At 26.6% G+C, this 18248-nt stretch overlaps 1 protein-coding gene across 2 annotated transcripts in view; it reads right to left on the bottom strand.

The window, feature by feature from the left end:
* The window catches only part of cnc (cap-n-collar), a 58895-nt gene that overhangs the window by 22183 nt on the left and 18464 nt on the right, over window positions 1–18248 (bottom strand). Inside the window, exons 1-2 of one of the 2 annotated variants that reach the window (XM_067280315.1) lie at window positions 17836–18218; window positions 16876–17654 (exon numbers count right to left, since the gene is read on the bottom strand). The exons of the other annotated variant lie outside the window; for it this stretch is intronic. Coding sequence (XP_067136416.1) covers window positions 16876–17382 — 507 coding nt within the window. The 5' untranslated portion in view covers window positions 17383–17654; window positions 17836–18218. Of the gene's footprint in view, window positions 1–16875; window positions 17655–17835; window positions 18219–18248 lie in introns of those variants that run through there. 2 annotated transcript variants of the gene reach the window in all.

The following is an 18248-nucleotide window of genomic DNA, read 5'->3' as shown; positions in this document are numbered from 1 at the left end:
AGTTTCAACTTCATTTTTTTTTTTTTTTTTAAACTAACACTTTAAATACTTTTTGTAATTAGAGCTTTCAGGGAAAAACAAGAAAAGGGTTAAAGAAATATTTTTAAATTAACTTTTGGTAGATATCTTTCATATTCTTATAAGTCATTTTTTTTCTTTTTAAATGAAATAAAACTAAAAAAAATTATATTTTGCTTTCACACTACGAAAACTTTCTAATCTGTTAGTTAACAACTAAAAATTTTGAGTTAAAACTTAACACAGATAATCAATTTTTATATATTCTGGAAATCCCTAAGCTTAAACTCTCTTCTTTGTTTTCAATTAAACTATTCCATCCAAATTCTAATAAATACTATCAATTTCAAATATTTTAATAAATTAGGTTTCAATTAAATTTGTATTTCCTTCTAAATAAAATTTTGTTTAAAGGTTCTTGGAAAAAAACTTATTTTTTTTTTTTTACAAAAAATCCTTTTATTAACTTCATTTTAATAAAAGTATATTAACTTAATAAGTGTGTATTACCTTATTATTAATTGTATGCATTAACTGTAATGTACAGTACTGTACAAACATGCATACAGGCTTTGAATTAAACATTAACATAGGTTTTTATAATTCATTTGAAAAAAACTAGAAGCTATTTTTATATGTCCTATATCTCAAAAGATATTATCATATATTTTATACATCTACATTAATCATAAATCCTTGCACTCTTGGAAATGAATTCACAAGCTTCAAGTAAATTTTGCAGACTAAACATCAAATCCACATCAAAATTATTTAGGTTCAATAAATGACTAAAAATAAACTATTTAAAAAAAAATAATCTTTATATTATTGCAATATTAATAGCAACAAAATCAATATTTTCATACATGATTTGAAACAAAAATACTGAATATATAGCGAATTTTATTTTCTTTATATCAAATTAGTTATTTCTCAACTTACATTTACAAAAATATTTAAATTTTCTTAAATAAAATTCATAAAAAATAATTATTAAATTCTGTTTTACAATTCCAAATTTAAAAACTGCTAACATTTAATTGAAATAATTTCTGAAAGTACTCACACATAAGTCAAAAACAAAAATCCATCCTCTATCTATAAAACTAAGGTTGACTTCTATGAGTATTGCTGATTTTAAAATGAATTTTTTAAAAAATATCTCATTTTATAAACCATAAAAGTTATAAAAGTCAATTATAATTACAGCAGAGCATCAATTATTGGAAATATTCAAAGCAGGAATTTCTGGATAACTGATTTTTTAGATAATCGATCACACTTAGTAGAGAAAGATTAATAAGATAAATATCACGAATAAAGTAAAAATATTAATTTTAATTCTAGTAAAATAGTAAAAACTGATTAAAACACAGAAATTTTATATATACAAATGATGTACAACTACAAAAAAATTGTAAAATTTATTAAAAACAAGCACCATTCTTTCATTTCAATGTACAGTGTACTGAGGAAACTTTGAATTCAAAATATAAAATACTTAATAGTAAAATTAATTATAATGAGATAGCTTAATAGTGGATCTATCAATTGTTACTGCATAAAAACCTTGTAATTTCTGGAATTAGTATTCTCTGAAGTTGATTTCAATTAACAGATTTTTCAGATAATGTTCTACTGTATTAAATTCTTATCATCAGAACTTCTTGGCTGTCTTTAAATCTTAAGTTTAATAGAATATAATCAGAGTATTAAGTATATCAGATATTTGATGAAGTTATATTTAGTATTTTATATGAGATCACTATTCATTTACATAACATAAGCATGAACTTAAACTAAATGTAATATTTAAATCATCAAAAATAAAATAAGCATTTGAAATTTTAAACTTTTCAAATATATATTCTGCTAATTTTAAAATCTAAAGATAGAACCAGGAACTGCAGAAAATATTAACTAAACAATTAAATTTGACTTCTGTAAGTACTGATGTTTTTAAACTGAGACATTCATATTTAAATTCACTCTCAAAATGAACTCAATTATTAAATTTATAAAAACAATATTTAAACATGTTTTATTTTTATAGGAAAATGTTCAAATAAAAAGAAAGCTTTTAATCTCAAATATTAAAATATATTCAAAGTCTGAGTAAGAGTAACAGAAACAAAAAAAAAAAAAAAAATTCTTTTGTTTGCAGGCAAGCTGAAAATTGCACAGGTCATGTAAATTGAAGGAAAATTTAATTTATTACAACAGTTTCCACATTAAAAACTGGTTATACTTTAGAAAACCTCACATAGACACCAATACCAGTTAAAAACTTCAAGCAATTTACTAAATACTAACATTTTCATCCATTTAATGTTTCATTCTGCATCCTTTGTAACGTGTCTGATGACGTCCATTTTAAATGAAATTCTCTAAATTCTCTAATGTGCTGAGAACTAAAACAATGTATATCAATGTTTAACTGTAAGCTATAACCTATGTTAAAATATGTAAAAAGATGGAAACACGTATCCTCTGCAAACAGTGATAATTTAAAAAATTCTTAAAAAAACACCTAAAGTGTAGTCAGTCCATGATATTAAACTTTTTAATCATCACCACTGGCAGGAAGCACTATTCTTTCTTCACATGTTTTAATGTAAGTCGGATCAACTTTTTACTGTATGCTACATGTCTTATGTTTTTAGGAATTCTCTGCACATTTGAGGTCTTTTGTACAAAAGTTTTTTGAGATTGTATGTAATGTTAAATGTAGTTAGTCCTCTATTTTTTCTAAGAAAATTACCAACATGAAAAAACTGGCCGTCTTATCAATAATGACTAGTTTTATACAGTGGACTATTATTTTCTGTGTCATTTTGAAGGCAGTGATTGTTGATGAAAAATTGAAAAAAATTTTTAGTGGCCGAGGCCATTTTTGAAAGTGACTATTGTTTGGAGATTATTTTGTTTTTATATCTGTTAAAAAAATGGGCCCGAAAAAAAATAAATACCATTTAGAAGTGACCGTTACTGGAAGCTTGACTACATTTTAAAAAGTACTTTAAGCTTATCTTATGAAGTATGTATCAATAAAAAGTTATCTATTTTTGTTTTAATAACGATAATTTATAAAATATCATCATTTATATTACATTACTGTAATATAAACATTCATTTTATTTAAAAATACCCTTTACTATTTTTTATTCCAAGCCTTCATCCTATCTGAATTAAAAAGAAAAATATTTAATTCCAAAAATACTAAGAATAATTTTTGTAATTCATTCCTCAAACAAAAAACAAATAAGTGAACTATTGTTATATTAGATTTTTTTTAAAAATGCTTAAATTATTACAGAATAAATTTATACTACATTGAATAATTAAAAATTGTAAATTTTAATATAACACTGAATTTTTGATAAAATGTTTTGTTCAATTGTTACTTTAAATAATGCAGCTGTAAACTTCCTTTCTACATCTTCATGTGTCATTATTCATAAATAATAAATTTAAGTGAAGTATTATATAGCATTACATTACATTCCTTATACACTACTATTTAGAGAACTTTTGCTTTTGTATCACTATTATATTAACCTATAATTAAAAATTTTAATTAATTCAGTATTATATTTAAAAACAAATCTTAAAATAAGTTAAAATTTGACTTTGCATTAGTAAATAATGTAATGTAAAAATGATTATGAGATACAGTTACAGCAGTACAACAACAATAGATCCATTATTATTTATTTGACATAATTGTATTTTAAATCGACAAATCCATGATAAGATAATAATTTCAAATTAAAATATAAACATTTGATCAATTTAACTTTTTATATCCAATTTTTATAACTTCATTTCTTCTGAATATTGATTTTTCTTCTTATATTATGAAGCTGTTATTTAAGTATATAAATTCAGACTTGTATTATATCAAAAAATTTATGAAAACTTATATTCTTTCTTGCTAAATTTTCTAGTCAGATATACATTCATCTTTAGTATCTTTTAATATAAAACAAAATAATACTTTTAATTATATATTTATAATCAGTACTAGTAAATAAATCTAAGTAATTATAATAACTATTCTAATGTATAAAATCAATATTAAACAGTAAAATTAATGATGGAAAAATATACGTTAACAAATAAAAATACACATTTAATATAATGATTTCATCTTTCATAATGTTCAATAATATAAAATAGATAAACCACCTCATTACACTAAAAATGTCTTATTATTCTGATCATTTTTACAATATGTTTAGTTTCTACAAATATAAAAATATATAAAAACTTATAAGACATTTAACTGTAGAGAAACATTTTATTCAAACTTTCATTTATGAATAAATGCTAACAATAATAATATAAGAAAGGAATTTTATCATCAAAGCAAAGCTATTTTACATTTATACAACAGAATCTGATAAACAATAAATTATCATATTATTAACGGATAAATTTAACGGTGTTATTTATTAACTGATTAAGGCAATTGTTAGAATAAGTTTTCTTGAAACTAAATTTATATAAAAAATTTTGTATAAAAAATAAATAAATGCTAATATAAACATAAAAATTACAGACTACAGATATCAGAATAATTCATATTTAAACTCCTCATATTTTATAAAATTAAGCAATTTTCTGCAATATATATGCTATTTAATGACTTAATAATTACTAATTAGTATTTTTATTATATTCTAAAAAATTAGAATTTATTTTTATTTAATATTGGCATTCATGTATAAGAAGTAGAAATAATGGCCAATAAATATAACAAGACGATGATAAAAGAAAAAATAATAAGTAATTCACTGATTATCACATTTCTTTTTGCTATTGCATAACTGTTTCATTATGTATGCAAACAATTAATCAAATTACTGTAAAACATTTGCTATACCCCACAGCATATGCAAGCTTATATTTGTAAAATTCATCATTTGTAGCTTATGCACAGAGGGCAACTAATACACGGAAAACATGATTACCAATAAAAACTGTATAAAAGAAAAATGCAATAAAATATACTGGTAATAATACAATGATATACTGATGATAATTTTAAAGCATTTGTGAAAATAGACTATAACAACTAACAAACTGGCATACAATTAACTCTAGTACATAAAACAGTGAAATTTACATAAATAATGTTATTTCTGATGCAGTTCCTTTCCTATCAGTTTTTATTCTGGAGTTGTACCTAATACCTTGGCTACAGGTTACAGCCTCTACGCAAGAGTAACTTATAATTCCTTTATAATTTTTGCTTTTTTAGCTACTAGAAATTCCCCCATTAAGCATGACAGAATACTTTTTGAAAAAGTAGAGATTGAAGAATTGAGAAGAGTAGAGATTTCAAGAAATTTAGTTTCAAGAAGAGTTGCTAATATTTCTATAAATTAAGTAGTTTATGCTATCTGTTGTACCAAAGAGCAACTAAACAAAATTTCACCTGGAGTGGACAAAAATAGTAGGAGTTACAGAGAATTCACTTACACACACAAACGGGTGATGGTCTTTATACTGTATTAAAAAAATATGAAAATCTTTCTTTATATACTACATTGAGTTAACAGTTTATTGTCTTAACAGGTTACTTACTGTCTTCCTTTAGTATGCAGATGTTGGCAACACTGGTTCCCCAACCTATGTGACGTCAGACCCTCACTTTTGCTTTTGCTTGATCGTGTCTTCACCTCGCACCTCATACATTGTCTAGAGGTCGACATATAGTTGTAAATTTTATAGACTTGGAAATAAATACTTAGCAACTGCCCAGATATAACAAAATTTTATCAGGATTGGACAATAATTACAGGAGTTATAAGGAATTCACACACAGAGACGACAGCTTTTATATTAATAATACACGAGGAGAATCTATAGCCAAAGTTTTAGGGTAAAAAATCTTATGTTCAAAATTACACACGAATTTAGTTTCTTTCAATTACATTCAAGGATTATTAAGTTTTGCCTCATTTACTAATTTCTTCAAGCATTAAATTATACATTACATTTAATTCTTATTACATATAATTTAAAAATAGAATAATTAATAATTTAAATACTTCATATAGCTTGAAAAATTAATTGGTCTCTACTGAATTATTACAATTTAAATTTTTTATACTTGTTTAAGTTTATATATTTTAAACCAATTTAGTATAGCTGAAATATAAAAAACCAAACATATTCAACATTCAGTTTACTAACAATGTTCTATTATTTATAAAACTGTAATTTTAAATATTATAGTAGTAATTTTATCTACTCAGACTTTCAATAAATAATATTAATGAAATCTAACACATCTTAATATGAAATAATAATGCTTGTATTACAAATTTTTTGATTATTTATTAACTCTTTCAATATAAGCATGCGTGTTTGTATGTTGATATACATAAATTTAAAAATATATATATATTTTTTAAAGTTTTTTAAGTTAAAAAAAAATGTCTTTGTGTCTTTATCTCTGTTTCAAAGATTGATGTACAGTTACAATGAAATGACAACTGCAATATTACTCTAATGCATGCAATCAATAATAAACATCTGTTTCCAAAATACAAATAGTAGTTTTACATAAAGTTATTTGTGTAATAAAAATTATTATATAAAATAAATATTTATGTAACAATAATTTTTGGTAAGATTTGCTTGTATAACAATAACACCCTACTAAGTTTTTTACAGATTCTGATTTAATCTTATTTCCTAGAAATAATTAATTCTTAATTTTTTAAAAACATCTAATCCAATATTGATTAAATATACCATTAAAAACGCTTTTAAAAATGAAAAGAATAAATCATGCAGTTCATTTATTCTTCTCTAAATTCACATTATTTCTTTTAATCAGGTATAAAATGCTATTTTTATATAATATCAATCATAAGCATTTGAATGGTTGAAATATAAATCAAGTTCTTGGAAATATTTCCTTTGATGAAATTCCCATTACATTTATAAAAGTATTGGGTTGTTGAGCACACTGCACTTTCAAGAAAATCTGAAAAGGAAAATTATTGGATTTTCCTGAAACAATTGTTACAGTGTTAGCATATTTCATTAAATTAAGAAAAGAAATTATTATACTAATACAATGGATTAGTCAATAAAAAACCTGAAGAAGTGTCCAAATCTATACTTTTTTAATTCATACTAAAGGTACTTATAAAATTAACTAAATTTAATGAGTTATGTTAATCTACATCACAAAGAAATTGTGAATTTCACTTTGATATTTAGTTAATTTTGTAATCAAATCAATTAAAATTATCTATGTTCACTTACCATAACTATTTTATCAAAACTAGTATTAATAAATACATTTTATTGTTTTACAGTACAACCCCAATTTATGAGTACTTGATATATGAGAACTCAATACAATTGGTTGCTTTATTTTCTCTATCTCCCCAACTTACAAAATGAAGTATTTCATACAAGTGCTGACTAATATTTAAAACAAAATATTCTAATACTGAGTGAAATGAGTCTGAAATTTACACAAGCTCTGATTAGATGACTTGTAGGGTCCAGTTTTCCTTTCTTTGTTTCATTCTGTGGAGGTAGTACTATTCAGTCTATCATAGTTGTACTGTTTAATAAAGTTTATCTTTACATTACTATTCCTTCTATCAGTGATTATAATTACAGTAACTAAAAATCAGTTTTATTTCACTTGCTTTCTGCTTATTTATTATCTTAAATAATTTTTTTTCTTATATATATATATAACTGTGCTATAATACATAACTATCAGGCTTATGAATGTTTATTTAATGGTAAAAAAACAACATATAATATAAAAAAATGTCTGAAAACTTATGTATTTGCTCTACTCATTTCATGTTAATAATGCTTTTATATTGAACAACTTACTGCATAAAACAAAACATCAAAACTTGCAACCAGACACCCATTCTTTCCAGCAGTAAATTTTACTGAACTGAAATATATTTGCATTCGAATTTTCATTATAGAGAACATTCATTTTGGTTTTTTGAACCTAATAAAAGCCTAACTTGAGGTCGAAAGTGTTAGTTCAGTAAAGAGTTTTCAGGAATAACCAAATCAGAATTTTCATTTATTTAATTTTATTTCATTTAAATTCATTGGTAAATAGATAAATAGACATTTTGTACTACTTTAATTTTATTTGGAAAACATCACTAGGGTGACTGGGTTACACCAAAACCAAGTATAAATTTCCACCATAAGAAATAATGGAAATGCTAATTTCAATTCAGTATTTTTAATTATGATTGTTAATTAATTATTGATTAAAAATAAATTATCAATTATTTTAATAAAACATATTTCTCTTAGTAACAAAAAAGAATAGTATACTTTTGCTAACTTCTGGAACATAACCCTATGTTTTGCATTATTCCTTTGTTTCATATTGCATGGATTTGCATAACATGACACTTTTTCAGAACATAATTACCGTTATAAGAGGGATACCTGTAATTATAGTTCTTACTAAAATGTAAAATTTAATTATTTATATTAAGAAAACTGTATAAAAATTATTTTTTTATTTATAAAGCATTTTATTTTTTTTTGCTTTACTTCTAAAAATAAATAAGTGACTCATGCTTATTCACATACAGTAGAGCGTCGAAAATTGGAACGTCGGTAATTGAAATGGCCAGAAACTGGAACGATTTTCAGTCGGACTGTGTCGTGCTGAATCGAACATTTTTGATACTAAATTTACTTCTAAAGTATAATTTTCATGTTTTTATATTCTTCAATATATTTATTTTGTTTGTACAAAATAAAGAAATAATTTTTAACGATACGATAACCTCGATTATTATTATAAAAATTTTCGTTAGGCTTAAAATCGACGAAAATTCAACACGAAGCGACACGCAACGGAGAAAAATTCAACAGGAAGCGATACGCAACGGAGAAAAATTTGAACATCGGACAGGTTAATATATTTTTTCGTACATAATCGGAAATTGGAAAAAATCACTACTTGGAACGACCCCAGTCCCCAATTGGTTCCAGTTATCGACGCTCTACTGTATTTCCCATACTATAGGAAATATGTGAATAAGCATTAAATAAAACTCCAATAACCACCTTATAAGTTGCTGAGGGAATTTTTAATTAAGAAAACAAACGTTTTCGATCTATTCCATAGATCATCTTCAGGTTTAAACTGACGAACAAAAATAATTCCAAAGAATGGAACACAAAATATTTAAATTCAAAAAAACCCGACAACGGAGCAACTAATTAAAATTAGAATTAAAGCGCAAAAAATACCCAAATGTAAATTAACAAACACATAACAATATTAAAGTTATTAGTACACGCTAAAAATCATTTAACAGATAATAAAATATTAAGGTTCTCCAAATACGAAACACATCGCAAATCATGAGCCATTTGTAAGTCTCTTAATTGCAAATTTCCAAGCTGACGGTAATCCCTCAGCGTCCCTGGCGTTAATGCATCTATTCTCGAGTCTACTCTTGTAAATTTCTATTTTTTCCGCCGTCTTTGCTAAAGTTGGAGAATATATTTGTTTGACGATTTCCGCCTCTTCCCATCCAACGACGGATCCTTCGGCCTGGGCCATCTGGGCCAGAACAGTTGCGTTAGAACTTTTCCTTACATCATATTTATGCTCTTTGATTCTTACACCTAGGTTCCTTGTTGTAACCCCTATATACTCCTGTTTTAGTCCTAATTGCTGATTTTCATAAGGGATCCTATAGACCCCAGCTCTATCCTCTTTCTTAATCTTCCCTTTATCAGTTCTCAGAATTTTGTAGAGGTTCGGGGCTCGTTTGAAGATCAATGTTGATTTTTTAATGTCCGCTATCTCCTTCATAATGCCCCGTACATTTTTGTTGAAAGTAAACTTGGTATATCCACTAGGTCTTTGTTTAGAGGTTCTTGTGTCACTCTTTTCAAACTTCCTCACGATACCATTAATTACGCTTCTTCTGTAGCCCAAGCTCTCTGCTATTCGCATGATCCTGTCGATCTCGTTAACCCTGTCCATAACGTTATCGCAATAAGTAAAAGCCCTCCTGACTAAGGTACGAAAGGCTGCCAATTTATAACGAAATGGATCATTTGACTGTGGCGGGATGTAGAGTGGGCTATGTGTGGGTTTAGTATACACTTTAGTGGATAGATGCCCTCTCTTAAAAGTGATATTGATGTCTAAGAAGTGTACCTCCACTGAACTTTTTTGCTCTAGTTTCAGACGTAGGCCGTCTTCGTTATCGTTAATCCTTTCTATAAAGGTACTAATTCCTCGATTACTTCTCCAAATTATAAGGATATCGTCAACATATCTCTTGTAGTAAACTATACTGTTTCTGAAGCTGTGCAGAACCTTTTCTTCAATTTTCTTAACCACTAATTCGCACAGAAGCCCCGACATAGGGCTTCCCATAGGAACTCCCCTATTCTGTTTGTAAGTATGGCCTTCGAAGCCAAAGAAGGATTCACAGCATACCAGGTTAGCCATCTCCAAGACATCGTCCCTGTGGTGTAACAACTCTGGGTTTACTTTAAATAAGGATTCCATTAGCGCTTCCAAACAGGACTCAATTTTTACGGATGGGTACATACTCTCGTAATCTAATATAGTACCCACTTCCTCATCCATCAGAGTTATGTCTTGCAACTCTTTAACTACTACCGTAGGATCCTTTGCAACCAATATACTGTCTTCCAGTAGGGAGGAAAGATAACCGTGCAACCTTTTTCTCTAAGAAAAACGTAGGGGCTTTAATTTTTTCCACAATTTGGAGAAGTAATCGAGGAATTAGTACCTTTATAGAAAGAATTAACGATAACGAAGACGGCCTACGTCTGAAACTAGAGCAAAAAAGTTCAGTGGAGGTACACTTCTTAGACATCAATATCACTTTTAAGAGAGGGCATCTATCCACTAAAGTGTATACTAAACCCACACATAGCCCACTCTACATCCCGCCACAGTCAAATGATCCATTTCGTTATAAATTGGCAGCCTTTCGTACCTTAGTCAGGAGGGCTTTTACTTATTGCGATAACGTTATGGACAGGGTTAACGAGATCGACAGGATCATGCGAATAGCAGAGAGCTTGGGCTACAGAAGAAGCGTAATTAATGGTATCGTGAGGAAGTTTGAAAAGAGTGACACAAGAACCTCTAAACAAAGACCTAGTGGATATACCAAGTTTACTTTCAACAAAAATGTACGGGGCATTATGAAGGAGATAGCGGACATTAAAAAATCAACATTGATCTTCAAACGAGCCCCGAACCTCTACAAAATTCTGAGAACTGATAAAGGGAAGATTAAGAAAGAGGATAGAGCTGGGGTCTATAGGATCCCTTATGAAAATCAGCAATTAGGACTAAAACAGGAGTATATAGGGGTTACAACAAGGAACCTAGGTGTAAGAATCAAAGAGCAAAAATATGATGTAAGGAAAAGTTCTAACGCAACTGTTCTGGCCCAGATGGCCCAGGCCGAAGGATTCGTCGTTGGATGGGAAGAGGCGGAAATCGTCAAACAAATATATTCTCCAACTTTAGCAAAGACGGCAGAAAAAATAGAAATTTACAAGAGTAGACTCGAGAATAGATGCATTAACGCCAGGGACGCTGAGGGATTACCGTCAGATTGGAAATTTGCAATTAAGAGACTTACAAATGGCTCATGATTTGCGATGTGTTTCGTATTTGGAGAACCTTAATATTTTATTATCTGTTAAATGATTTTTTGCGTGTACTAATAACTTTAATATTGTTGTGTGTTTGTTAATTTACATTTGGGTATTTTTTGCGCTTTAATTCTAATTTTAATTAGTTGCTCCGTTGTCGGGTTTTTTGAATTTAAATATTTTGTGTTCCATTCTTTGGAATTATTTTTGTTCGTCAGTTTAAACCTGAAGATGATCTATGGAATAGATCGAAAACGTTTGTTTTCTTAATTAAAAATTCCCTCAGCAACTTATAAGGTGGTGGTTATTGGAGTTTATATTTTTTGCTGAGTACGTTTATGTTCAATAAGCATTGAATAAACAAATCTCACTCCAAAAAATTAACAATAATCTTTATATAAGAAAAAATGCATTTAAACTAAATAAATGATATAAATATTATATGAAGGAATTATAAGTCTAAGTAATTTATAAATAGAAAATTACAATTTTAGTACGTCTATTCTAAAAAATGAAACTGATTGAAAAATAATCTAATTTTTAAATCTTTAACAGCATTTTTAAAAATACAAAGTTAAGATATTGCATTACTTTCAAACTAACATCCAAGAAATACTGATAACAATTGATTTCATAACACTGAAATATAATATTGATAGTAGAAAAATACTTTTAAACATATAAGTATAATTGTATTCTGAATGCTTGCTTAATGCCAATATGATAAATTCAGTTGTTTTCTTTTTTTCAAGATTAAAAAAAAGTAAAAATAAATATAGTTTTGTTAATATATTCAATAAATTATGTATATTATATTAATATATAATTTATAAATATATACCGTATTTTACAGACTATAAGACGCACTTTTTTCTTTGAAAAATTGCCTCCAAAATTCAAGTGCGTCTTATAGGTATTTTTTTTTTTTAAATTTCTTAAAAATTAAGGTGCGTCTTATAGTCCATAAAATACGGTATATAGTTATTTTTAAACAGAGGATAAAGTATTATAATTTTTTTAAACACATATATAATTTTATTAAAGATTTATCATTATATGTTTACAAGTAAAATGAAACACAAATATTTGAAAATATAAAAATGATATTTAAAAAGTTCTTACTTAAAATATCAAAGTTTTATAATTTAATAGTAATGTCTATTCAAAAACTATATAAAAAATACATTTTTTGTTCATTTTTTAAAAGCTTTCATAAATTAAATTATTAATATTAGTTTAAATTAAAATTTAACGTGTATCTATATAATTCTTTTTATTAAAATGAATAAACAAAATAAAATAATAATAATGTAATGAAAAACAATTTGTTATCTGTAAAAATTTTAAATTATAAAATTAGGATTGGAAAATTAAAAATGTAAATAAAATCATTTTGGTATCCAAAGCAAGCATAGTACTATTTGTAGACAAGAATTACTGTAATTCTTATCTGCATATACAGTTCCAGTTTTCTGGTACAGTTGGTGTTTACAGTACTATTTCTATCATTTTATAGGATTAGAGAACTTCTGAACATTTATTTTGTTTTGCTAAATAAAACAGTGGTTCAATTCCAACTCAGTAAACAGATAGTGAAATCACCACTAGAAACAACTGTACACCTTTTAACCAGCAAATATGTTTAATAAAATAATGAAACAAGTGTTTTTGAAATATTGATCAAATGTTGAACTTTCCATTCAAATTCTCTTAACTGTTTAATGTTTGAAGCTGTAACCTGAGAAAACAGTTTAACAGATTGAAGAAGTTTGTTTTGTTGTTTTCTTAAATATATTTGTTGGTTAAAAGGTGTAGTTATATAAAACAGTGATTCTTGTTTTATTAATTTAATTCCATTTAAAGTTTGAAAGCTATAACAGATTTCTTTAATTCTAAATATTTTTGTGTTCAATTAATTTTTCAACTTTTATCCTCTTCCAACTTTATCATTAATTAACAATAGAACCAATCATGCAAAACAGAGTCAAAAATGAAAAAAATAAATGGAACCAATTTGGTGTGAAATTTCTAGATTATTTAAATCTTATGCAAAGAATTGTCTACATTGATAAAGATATCTACATCAATATAAACTATGAAATTATTTACTCAATCAGACAATAAACTAATTTTGCTAATAACAATAATGGAACTGTGGAACTAAAGCTTACAAGTAATGCTTTAATGGAGTTTAAAACTAAATTAAAATATTACAAATGTTATTACTTTTAGCCCAGCAGACCTACTTCGGATATTCTAAAACATTATCCGAAGTAGGTCTGCTGGGTTTTAGCCCAGCAGACCTACTTCGGATATTCTAAAACATTTTGTTTAATAATCACGTGATTTAATATATTTTGTTGTAGAAATTTTACATCCCTATAATAATAATAATTTTTTTTAAAAATCATTTAATCTAAACATTTTGAAAATTTTCTACAATATCTAGATAACTTTATTAGAGTAATTCTTTCCTGATTATATTGCATTTTATATTTATTATTACTTCTTTTATAAGATTATAAAAACTAGACTAAATATTCAAAAGAAACTATAAGTTAGATTATTATTATTATTATTATTATTAAATCATAAAGTTTCTAATCATAGGTCTATAGGAATGAATTCAAGTTTCAGATAGTTTATGACAAAAACCTGTAAACAATAATGTGGAAAATGATAATAGTGAGGTTGCGGCTAAAGTTTTCATCTGTAAAACAAACGTCGAACGTTGAGCACCGCTTACAAGACAGAGACGCTCAAAGTTCAACATTCATGTTTTACAAATGAAAACTTCAGCTGCAACCTCGCTAACGTGACATCCAATTTAAAAAGATTTATTTTATTACAAATGTCTAAAATTGTAATTTGTATACTATTTCTAGGAAATTTATTTTAGAAAACAAGTATAACAATAAAAAAAAAACCCAAAATTTTACAAATAAATTAATTTTTGTAAATTCAAATTCTGCATTGACAAAATTAATTTTATAAGCCCAAGATTTCTAATTTATACTAAAGATAACATAACAGTCTCAAAAATTGACAGATAAGTGTAAACAACAAATGATTCACACTGGATAAAATAGTGAATAAGAGTAAAAAAAAAATGCATGAATTGTGTGTTATAAAAAATATTTTCAACTTATATATGCTTAATAAATTCTAGATTGTTTATTTACTTGTTAGTTGATCATTTCTGATAAAAAACATATATGAATTTTACATACTCACAATAAGTATTTCCTTTGTTAAGAATATCACTTTCTTGAACTGAATTTTTAACATTGATAGTTTGCAAATTATTTCAGTTAAAGATTTCATTCATCTGAAATTATGATGGTTGAGCATGTAAATAGTTAACATAATTTTCTATTTGTAACTTCTATCCAAATTCAGGTGAATGAACCAAAATAATGAATTTTCCAATTATCTCTCAATTTAAAAAAAATTTTTGAAGTCAGTGATTCAATTTTTTTTAAATATAGTAAAAAATGATTATCTTTGTAAAATTAAAATATGTTTAAATAAAGTTTAACATATTAAGTAAACTCAATTATAAATTCAATCATAACTGAAATTTGGAAATAAAATATACAATTAACTTTATAACATTATTAAGAATCATTAACCAAATGAATTATATTTAAAGAAAGTTTAATGTACTATGACAACAGACAATTACTATACTTTGAATTCAATATAGATTTTTATATATTTATTGAGTAACAGACCCATGATGAAATATATCAAAAACAAATTCAAAGCATATAGACTAACAATCCATACAAAATTTCATCATATCAAATGATGAAATCACTCTATTTTTAATACAATTCAAAGCAAGTTAATCATTACGTTATTTCACAAAAGGTTTGTCTTTTTCTTTTAATATTTGGCCCAAGTTTCTTAAAATTTTTTCAATAAAATAAATGTTTCTTAATTCATTACTTTTTATTTTCAAGCAATAACAACAACTATTTTCAGAATTTAATTTAATTTTTTAAAAAAATAGAACACAGTTAAAACAAGTTATTCTAAAATTTATTTTAATATAAAATTTGAAATTATTATATATCAAAATAATTGATCATTATAGTAATGTTCGGGAACACAATCTCTCCATTAATTTTCTTTAATAATTATAATCAGTAGAAGGATTACAGTATTAACGTAATGTATTTTATTCTAGATTTTTCCTTTGTGGATAAATAAATATTTTTTAATCTAAGCTATATTTTATTTTTAATGATGATATATTTCATACAATAAATTATCTCTAAATTGTATTATGTAATAGAAATTGTAATTAATTTTATTGAGTCCAGCCAAAATTAGTGATCCAAAAAAAGTTAACCGACAAAATAGGCCATCGCGTAAACTGATTGATTTTTCTCATTTTATTCTACTTAAAGGGTCATCTTTTATTCATGTGATCAATTTAATCTTATTTTATGATGATGAAATAAGAGTTATAATTTTATTTTAGAAAACCAGTATGACAACAAACATCAATTTCATGACGTGTTACTCTCAAATCTTTGAAGTGCAGTCGCCTATAAAAATTGATTTTGTGCCAAATTTGGAATAAATCTGTATAATCAGGGAGGTCATATTTTTATAAAAGAGCACATCTATTATAAGACACAGTATATTTCCTTCAAATATTTAGAGCAAAAACAGTTCATTTGCTTGGAGAACCTTTCATAGATAAACTATATAAAAGTTAACAATTTTTAACTTAATTTTTATTATTATTTGAACTTATAAAATTATAATTTAGCAATAAAATAAAAAAATATGAATGTATAATAATTGCAATCAAAACTTCTTAAAGTGTTTTCTTGTGCCAAAAGAAAAATTCCAACCTATTTCTTTACAAAAATAGCACTGTGTACAAACATTCATTATAATGTTTACAAGTAAATAAACTTCAAAGTTAAATATAAAGATAACAAATTATAACTCCTGAGTGGAATAAACAAAAACAATATAGGACAATTTTATTTATTTTGTATATACGTTTCATTATAAAGTGTTCAAAATTTTCGTTTACAACTTAAAAACTAAACAATTTAAACAAGAGATATTCCTAACAAATGACGTATCATCAATTTATCATATAGAAATAATTATATTCAAATTTATATAAAAAATACTGAAATTTACAAATACCTCAAAGCTAAGTTCTGAACTGGAAGAAGTTGAAAACTGAGAATCTCTATGAGTATCACTAGTAGATTCACTCTCAATCACCTCATTCCGGGTAATCTCTTGTTCTTCATTATGAATATTTGCACTTTCCGGAGGATCGTTCGATCCATTAGGAATAGACTGCTGAGAATTATGCACTTGTTCTTGATCTACTAAATAAGCAAATATATCATTCGACCACGACGGAAATCTATCGTATCTTCCCAAAGAATTCAACTCGGCAAATATTGAAAATCGATCGTACATTAAGTCGATGCTTTTAGAATGCACATAATCACCGTAAGAATGATGTAAATGATGATATTGAGTAGGCGAATACGCTAAATTTGTTCCTAGAAAGATGTCGTGAGTCTCGAAGCGATTTTCCAATCGTCCGTCCAAATACATGTCCAAATCCAACCGCAACAGACTGACTAACAAAGCCAGCTGCAGCAAGTCCGAATTTATTATCTTCTTATAACGAAACATTTCCTTTACTATTTTTGAACGAAAGAAGACGATACCTTCCGATTTCCTCTATTCAGTAGTATAAGCTCAAATAATAAACACGCAGCTCTGTAATGAAAATCATTCATTCAGAGCCCATCACCGATCACGAATTCATCTTAAGATCATCACGAGAGCATCTTCTTTAGGTAACAGTACAACAGATCTTCGGCTATCTTCTCCGGAGTGACATCAAACAAATCAGCTGACGGCGCTCTTATATTGTTCTCATACAGTTACATCAGGAACGAGACCTAAATGTGTCAAGGATAATAAATATATACGTCGATTTCCACACTAATTTTTCCATTTAGTTAGTTTGTAATTAACGACAAAAAGATATTAATACGTACACAAGATTAAAGGATAAAGAAGAGTAACGTTGATTAAGCTAATGGAATAAACAGGCCAACAATCGATATAAAGATCACCTACCACTCTCGACGCACATCAGACGGATTGAGTGAAACAAAGAATAAGCTTCAAGGTCGTAAGCTGCCTTTAAAAGACGCAATTTACGTCTCTTCATATACCTAGTCCAAGTTGAACGAACCAAATCCCGTCCAAAGTTTGGCTCCGGTTCTGTTTACTCGACTACTTTAAAATCTTGACTAATTACGTATCGAAAACGTATCCAAGTTACCTCACGGGGTACTATATGGGTTCATTCGCTTGACTTTTCATATATAATAACGTTTAATTAACTGTTTACAGAGATTTCGAGTAGAGAAATTGTCGCTAAACCACCGACGTCGACTCGATAAATGACTCAGCATTCGGGTTTACTGCGCATGCTCGTTTCTCTAGCTCTTACGAAATCGACTTTTTTAAGAGGAAAGATATCGTTC

Source organism: Centruroides vittatus, unplaced genomic scaffold (genome assembly GCF_030686945.1).
Source record: "Centruroides vittatus isolate TY-2023 unplaced genomic scaffold, ASM3068694v2 contig_12, whole genome shotgun sequence".
Taxonomy (NCBI): domain Eukaryota; kingdom Metazoa; phylum Arthropoda; class Arachnida; order Scorpiones; family Buthidae; genus Centruroides; species Centruroides vittatus.
The sequence above is the reverse complement of the archived record's forward strand: the minus strand, read 5'-3'. Positions and strand labels throughout refer to the sequence as shown.